Source organism: Nicotiana tomentosiformis, chromosome 10 (genome assembly GCF_000390325.3).
Source record: "Nicotiana tomentosiformis chromosome 10, ASM39032v3, whole genome shotgun sequence".
NCBI classification, from domain to species: Eukaryota; Viridiplantae; Streptophyta; class Magnoliopsida; order Solanales; family Solanaceae; genus Nicotiana; species Nicotiana tomentosiformis.
Window position 1 is genome coordinate 42,174,793 of NC_090821.1, and position 8,462 is coordinate 42,183,254.

General features: G+C 37.5%; 1 protein-coding gene across 1 annotated transcript; it reads right to left on the reverse strand.

Annotated features, from left to right (window-relative positions):
* Window positions 1-2,836: 2,836 nt before the first annotated feature.
* Window positions 2,837-3,305, reverse strand: LOC138900077 (uncharacterized mitochondrial protein AtMg00820-like). Its single transcript, XM_070186783.1, has 2 exons — window positions 3,180-3,305; window positions 2,837-3,130 (listed from the first exon to the last, which is right to left on the reverse strand). The coding sequence occupies exons 1-2, from the start codon at window positions 3,303-3,305 to the stop codon at window positions 2,837-2,839; spliced, it is 420 nt and encodes a 139-aa protein (XP_070042884.1).
* Window positions 3,306-8,462: the final 5,157 nt, after the last annotated feature.

The window sequence follows — 8,462 nt, forward strand, 5'->3', positions numbered from 1 at the left end:
CACCACAATGGTGACTCTGCCATTTTTAATCTCATAGTTTGCCATGAACTCCACAATTTCAGTTCTGGTAAGCTTTTGCATCCATCTGAAGGACCATATCCCTCCAACCCTGCATTTGTAACCTTTCCAACAACATCACCATGCCTTCCTCCTCCAAGTTCCCGAGGAGTCTACCTTTCAAGATGGTTCTTTTCCTAATTTTAACCATGTTGTCTTTCTCTACATCAGATTCTTCTTCTTCTTCTTCTCCACTCCATTCTTCTTCTTCTACTACTTTCACTTTTTTGGACTTCAAGGCAGACCTGGTTCTCTTAGCCAAGGTAGAGGGCCCTGCAGACTTTGTCTATAAAATAGACTTCTTTATGGAAGTCTTGATCTTCTTTATGGAATTCTTGATCTTCTTTGCCTTTGGAGTCACAACCTCCATTTATTCTGCCTCCTCTTCATTATGAAGAACCAGGTCCATCTCCTCAATTTCAGATGCCTCAACAGGCTCAACCACCTTCTTCTTTCCCTTAGCAACATCTTTTTTCTTACTTTCTTCTTGGGCCTTTTCCAGTTCAGCCTCACTCTGCTTCTTCTGACTCCTTGTAGCTCTTCCTCTTGTAGGAGGAGTCTCTACAGGGATAAAAAGAGGCAACATTTCTCTTCTTTTTTTCCCTAGCTATACCAGTGACTTTAACTCTTGACCCCCTTTTCTTTTTAGGATTGTAACTGTCAGACACTTTTCTCAGTAGGTCCTCGAGGGGTCCCTGCACAGATGGAACAGGTTCTTGAAATCTCTTCCTCAACCTAACCAACCCCTCAGCAGCTCCCTTAACCCACTTCCCCCTTTTCTCTCACACTTTCTTCTTCTCCAGCAGATTCCTCACTCCATACTATCATAGTTCAAGTTTCTTCAGTCAAACCAACAGGAGTGGGTGAAGATTCTACCACTCCTTTTTCAATTCCCCTCACATGGACTTGGGCACCCTCACTCTCCTTTTGTGTAGTTTTCTTGGGTGGTGATGAAGGATTCTCAAAAGGTTTTGCCATTGTTGTGTTTGGGTATGAGAGAAGAAGAATATCTGTATGTTTGGAAGATGAGAGAAGATAGAGAGAATTGTTTGATGGCTTAGAAATTTGAAGTGAAGAAACAACTAAGTCCTAATCAATATAAAGAGGAGGAGTTTAACTGGGTAACAACTGCATTTTCAGAAGTTCAGAGGTCTAATCAAACTGGGAGTCAGTTTGAAGAGACATTTATGACTCCCCCTAGAATCTAGGCACTTATTGCATTTTTGGGACTCTTTTGAATGAAACTGGTTCATTTCATAACTGATAAGTTCAAGGAGGTTAGGATTAAATGGGACTCTCCATTTTATCATAATCCAAATATAATTATTTCAAAATATGCAGAGTGGACAGTACGTATCATGTAATCTTGATGAACTAGATTCTTCACTGAGAAAGCTCTTGTGTAAATCTGAATTTTTCAAGAAATTAAAGATAATATCATTAGAGTTTAATGAGATATTTTAGCATATGGAACAAGAGTATACTGATGAAAGTATGAGTCTGAGTAAAATCTAATTTAATTATGTACAAAAATTCAAAGATTTTCTAACCAATGTTTGAGTTAGAACTGGTTCCTTTTAGGTGATCTTAATTATCCCTAATTCTAACATATTCCTTTCAAAGTGATCTCTACTTAGAGCTATTGTGAAGATGTCACCTATTTGCTTGTCAGTAGCACAAAATTCCACATTGATCAAACCCTTTTCATAGTTGTCCCTCAAAAAAAGATGCCTAACATCTATGTGCTTAGTTCTTTTGTGATGAACCGGGTTCTTGGTCATACTAATTGCACTGGTGTTATCACAAAAGATGGGGATACAACCTACATCAATTCTAAAGTCCATTAATTGCTCTTTAATCCACAAAAATTGAGCACAACATCAGGCAACAATAACATACTCAACTTCAACAGTGGATAAGGCCACATAATTTTGCTCTTTAGTGGCCCAAGACATAAGACTTGAGCCAAGAAAGTGTGTCATACCTGAGGTGCTATTTCTATCTATAAGAAAACCTGCATAATCAGTATTAACATATCCCACTAAGTTGAAATTACTACTTTTTGAATACCATAGACAAAGGCCAGTAGTGCCTTTTAGGTATCTCAAAATCCTCTTGACAGCAGTCAAGTGAGACTCCTTTGGATTTGCCTGAAATCTAGCACAAAGGACTACACTGAAAACAATGTCAGGTCTGCTAGCAGTGAGATATAACAGAGAGCCAATCATTCCCCTATACAACTTCTGATCAACAGATGAACCAGGTTTATCTACATCCAATTTTGTGGCTGTTGCTATAAGAGTGTCAATTTCTTTGGAATCTTCCATTTTAAATCTTTTAAGCAACTCTTTCACTTACTTCTGTTGATGGATCATAGTTCCATTTGAATTTTCTTTAATTTGTAAGCCTAAAAAAAATTAAGCTCACTCATCATACTCATTTCAAATTCACTCCCCATTAGTTTAGCAAATTCTTTACTTAACTTATCAGTAGTTGCTCCAAATATTATATCATCAACATATATCTGAACTACTAAGAGATCTTTACCTTTTTCTTTCAAGAATAAAGTATTGTCAATTTTACCTCTCTTGTTGCCATGCTCAAGCAAGAATTTTGATAATTTTTCATACCATGCTTTTGGAGCCTGCTTGAGCCCATAAAGTGCCTTGTCAAGCTTGTACACAAGATAAGGACATTCCTTGCTTTCAAAGCCCGGAGGTTGCTTGACAGACACTTATTCCTTTAGATAGCCATTGAGGAAGGCGCTCTTGACATCCATTTAATGGAGAATGAATTCCATATAAGCAGCCAAGGTTATAAGGAGTCTAATTGCCTCCAATCTTGCAACTGGAGCAAAAGCCTCATCATAGTCTATGCCCTCCTCTTGACTATATCCTTGAACCACTAATCTTGCCATGTTCTTTGTATCTGTTCCATCTTCGTCAACTTTGTTTCTAAAGATCCATTTTGTGCCAATTATTGATCTGTCTTTAGGTCTCGGTACTAGATTCCAAACTTGACTTCTCTCAAATTGGTTGAGTTCATCTTGCAATGCATTCACCCAGTCTTCATCCTACAAAGCTTTAACAACATTGTTAGGTTCAATAAGAGATAAAAATAACATCAAAAGCACAAAGATTCTTCAAAGAAAATCTGGTTTTGATTCCAGAGGTTGGATCAGTAATGATGTTCTCAATGGGATGAGAACTTTGATACTTGTAGGGTTTCACAACCAGCTGATTTCCCATAGATGTTCCTTCAATGTTTTATTGCTGGGAACAGGTTCATGGACAGGTTCCCTCGAGGTTTGAGGATTAGTTCCTCTTTGTTCAGTTCCCTCTGTCAAGTTGCCCTGGGTGGAAGGACCTGTCCCATCACCTGTTCCTTCCTCTGGTGTAGCTTCAGTCTGGGTTGTGGTTTCATTTGAGTTTCTTACCAGCCCAATTGCTTCATTATCATGTTCCTGCCTCTCAGAAAGAATGTTAGTTTCATCAAAAACCACATGTACACTTTCTTCTACACATATAGTTCTTTTGTTATAAATCTTATAAGCTTTACTATGTGAAGAATACTCCCTCATCACTTATGGGATCAAACTTACCTAGGGAGTCTTTACCATTATTGTGCACAGAGCACTTGCATCCAAATGCTCTAAGATGGGATATGTTTGGCTTTCTCCCTTTAAATAACTCATAGGGAGTCTTCTCAATAAGATGTCTAGTCATGCACCTATTTATGATGTAACATGAAGTGTTCACGGCTTCTGCCCAGAAACTATGGGGCAGTTTACTAGAAAGAAGTATAGTCCTAGCCATTTATTCCAATGTCCTATTCTTTCTTTCAACTACTCCATTTTGTTGTGGAGTCCTAGGGCAGAAAAATTATGATTTATGCCATGCTCATCACAAAATTCAGCAAATATAGCATTCTCAAATTCAGTACCTTGATCAGACCTAATTGATGCAAGTTGATTACCTAGTTGTTTATGAGTTTTTCTAATAAAATAAGTGAACATGTCAAATGCTTCATCTTTAGATATTAAAAATAATGTTCAAGTAAACCTAGAGTACTTATCAACAAGCACCGTCACATATCTTTTACCATCTCTGCTCAATATTTTCATTGGTCCACAAAGATCCATATGGACCAGTTCCATCGTCCTGGTGGTGCTTACCACTTTCTTGCTTTTGAAATAGGATCTTACCTGCTTCCTCCTCGCACAAGCCTCACAAACTTTATCTTCCTTGAACTTAATGTTAGGCAGTCCTATCACCAAGTCCTTGGAGACTAGTTTGTTGAGTTGACTTAGACTGGCATGTCCAAGTCTCTTGTGCCAAAGGAGGGGATAATTATCCAACACACTTAAGCAAGTGACTTCATTTTCTGAAAGTGTGGACAGATCTACAATATATATCTTGTTCACTCTTTTTCCCTGCAAAACTATCTTGTCAGTGGTAAGATTAATCACAAAATATTTTGTAGAGGTGAAGGCTACCATGCTACCTCTATCACACAATTGTGATGCACTTATTAGACTGTATTTCAGTCCATCTATCAAGTAGACATTCTCAATAGTGTGAGAATCAGTCTTACCTTCTTTTTCAACCCCAATGATCTCACCTTTCTATAAGGCCCCGTTAAAATTTCCTAATGATTTAAGATTTTAAAGTACACCAATGGTATTTGGGAATAACGTGTTCGAGTATTAAAGGAGACCCATGGGATAGAACCATATTTTTTTGAAATGAAAAATATATGTTTAAGATGTGTTGGAATATAGTAAGGAGTTTTGTGAATGGCAAGAATTCGTGTGGAACAAGTTGGATACATTAAGTGGAAAGGATATCTCAATTCGCATATGATCCTACTTAAAAATAATGATTCTACCTAAATACAACGACTTAGGAGGTTATACCTATAAAATTAAATCCCTTTGAGTCTAGTTTTTAACGCTTTAAACCGTTCGTCATTTGGACACTCCTACAAGACGTTATGACCAAATTACCAAAAGCTGGCAGACGGTGACACTACCGCTGCGCCCCATACGGCGCGCCTGTGGGGATTTCCAGAAAACTTCGAAAAACGTTTTCTGGGCACATTTTTCACTGCCGCGGCACGCCCCATGCGGCATAGCTGTGCAATTCTGGGTTTTATTTATAACCCGACCCTATTTCGTTATATAGGCGTTGTGGACCATTTTTATTGCAAAATCTAATATTTTTGAGAATGAGAGAGTGCCCTAGAGAGAGGGAGAGTTCCTCAACAATTGGTTATTCAATTCTTGCTTAAATCCTTGGAGATTAACAAGGAAAAATCACTAGGTCTTCATCCTAGAGGTAAGATTCTACACCCTAACCCTCAATCTCGAATTTTATCTAGAATTGGGTAATTGGTAAGATAATTTTTAGGCATGGGAGTTGTTCATCTTGCATGCATGTGTTATCAAAGGGTGTAAGAAGATTGTTGAGCTAAGAATAGTAGATAATGGGTTTGGGATGATGGAATCCACCATAGGAGGACCTTGAAACCTCAATGTACACCTAGTGTTTGATAAATGCTCAAATGAGCTAAAACCATGATCATCCTCCTAATTTTGGTTCAATTTGTTATATTTCTAAAATAGATTGATGTTGCTACGAATTCAGGAACATTTTAGAGTTGAAGGAAGATGAATTGAGGTATGTTGACTAAACTTCTCTTCTAGAATTGAATCACATTAAGTTCTTGTAAGTTCCGTGTTATTCATTATAAATTAACTATTCCGAATAAGCTTTGTGTTGAAAGGTATATGTTCAAAATGTAATTCGGATGCTCTTATCATAGGATGTTATCCTTCGGGAATGTGTTCAAAGCATGAGTTGGGTATTAGAGTTGGCTATTATGCCAAATTGTGTAAGAAATCTCAATATGTTTAAGACTTTTAATTGCTCATATGTGTACTCTTAATTGCACCAATAAAATGAAATGATGTGTGAAATGTTATGAAATGAGGCTTGATTCAACTATTCCCAATTGACTCCGAAAATAAAATTTTCCAAAAGCTTATGTACTCAAGTCATGTCCAAATGTGGTTGTTCTAACTAATGCTATGCTTGGTAGGTATTTCCAATATGTTGTGAGTTCTTATATATTCATGAGTTGAAATTGTGTATTACCCTTTTGGGGGAGAGGTTTTTTTAAGAGTATTCTATAGGATGATATTTATGATGATAAACCTTGAAAGAAAAAAAATGAAAGTATGAAATATGATATGCGGCCACAGTGCCATAAATGAATAATAATATGTATAGCCAAGGGAGCCAATAAAATAATGATGTGCAAGTAGTTGAAAATACTAATGAAGTGATATATGGTGTGAAAAGGTTATGAGATGAACACATTCGTATTTGTGTTTCCAATGTGCTATAAGCTCCAACGCCCTCATGAGGAGAGGCTAAGGTGTTCCTAAATATTTTAAGTGTTCCTGATATCCTATGATCATCCATGGAAAGTACACGTAGGTGATAGTATGAACATGAAATGTGGCCGTTTGCCAAAATGAGAATTATGAGGTGTTGTATGTCCCAATGGCTTCAATCATAGTATGTATGCTTCTAAAATAATTAATGTAAATGACTTTGATGTTAAGTCCCCAAGAATCATGAACATAGCTAATGACCTTAAGATGACAAGGGAGTATAAAATGAAGTGGGAGAGGGATGTCCTATGCTAAGTGACGATAAATGTTATGGAAACGTATTTGGGTCATGTGCCATTGAAATTGACTTATTGATTTACCATACATGTGCTAATGTAATGAGGTGTATTTCTCCATGACGAGCATGAATATGAACATGAAGTATTCAAAATATCCTGGAACTTATGACCTCAAAAGTGGCGCTAGTCATGTCGCTTTGGGTTTATATATATGGTCATGTGCATAATGTTTCTCTATTTTTACTCAATTATGTTATACCCCCCTTGGGGAGAAAGTTTTGTACGGATTCAATGTGATCAAATTCTAAATCACATATGACGAAATTTATGAACTTATATTCTTGTTAAGATCAAAGGTGCCAAAGGGTATGATTTGAAAAGAAATCTTTTGTACTAACTATTATTATTTGAGAATCCAAATTATAGTATTGTGGTTACACCTCCACCTGCATATATTGGGGTGAGGCGGCAGAGCCGCTTTGTGTAGGGATTGTGGTATTGTGGTTACCCCTCCACCCGCATATATTGAGGTGAGGTGGCAAAGCCACTTTGTGTAGGAATTGTAGTATTGTGGTTACACCTCCACCCTCATATATTGGGGTGAGGCGGCAGAGCCGCTTTGTATAGGGATTGTAGTATTGTGGTTACACCTCCATCCACATATATTAGGGTGAGGCGGTAGGGCCGATTTGTATAGAGATTGTGGTATTGTGATACACCTCCACCCGCATATATTGGGGTGAGGCGGTAGGGCCGCTTTGTGTAGAGATTATGGTATTGTGATACAATTTCACCCGTATATATTGGGGTAAGGCGGTAGGGCCGCTTTGTGTAGAGATTATGGTATTGTGATACACTTCCACCTGCATATATTGGGGTGAGGTGGCAGGGCCTCTTTTAGGTAGAGATTGTGGAATCGTGATACACCTCCACCAGCAGATGTTGGGGTGAGGCGGCAAGGCTTCTTTGTGTGAAGGTGGTTATAGAGGATCCCTGACTTAATATCTATAAATTTTAATGGAAGCTCTTAATAAATTTGCTTGACGTTAACGGCTATCTAAGCCATTTTACTGTTACCATGATTCATCATATTCATGTTGTATTTTCAAGCCCTTGAATAGGTGTATTTGTATTGTGTAAGTAAACACTGTGAACGGTCTATGAAACACACATGTGTATTGTATAGGTGATACTGTGAACGGTCTATGAAACACACATATGTATTGTATAGGTGATACTGTGAATGGTCTATGAAACACACAGGTGTATTGTATAGGTGATACTGTGAACGGTCTATGAGACGCATAGGTGTATAATATGATATGTGAACACTAAGGATGGTCTATGAAATGTATATGTGTAAAATAAGGGAGGAAGGTGCCACTTTCATTGGACTTGTTTGTACATGTTGTTACAATGACATTATATTATGTATTCCACGTATAGTTCATATGGCTCAGTTGATCCTAAAAGATGTTTAGAATGATGCAAGTTTAATAAGACTTGAAATGTGATCCTATGGGATGTTTCATAGTTTCTTGATGCACGTTATTTGCCTCTTATTTGAGTTACCGTATTTTCATATGTTTGTTTGACTTCCTTACATACGAGTACTATTCCACACGTACTCATATCCCTTTTGCCGGGGGCTCTACATCTTTTAATGGACGCATGTATACTTCTACAGGATGATATGGATCTTTGATAGG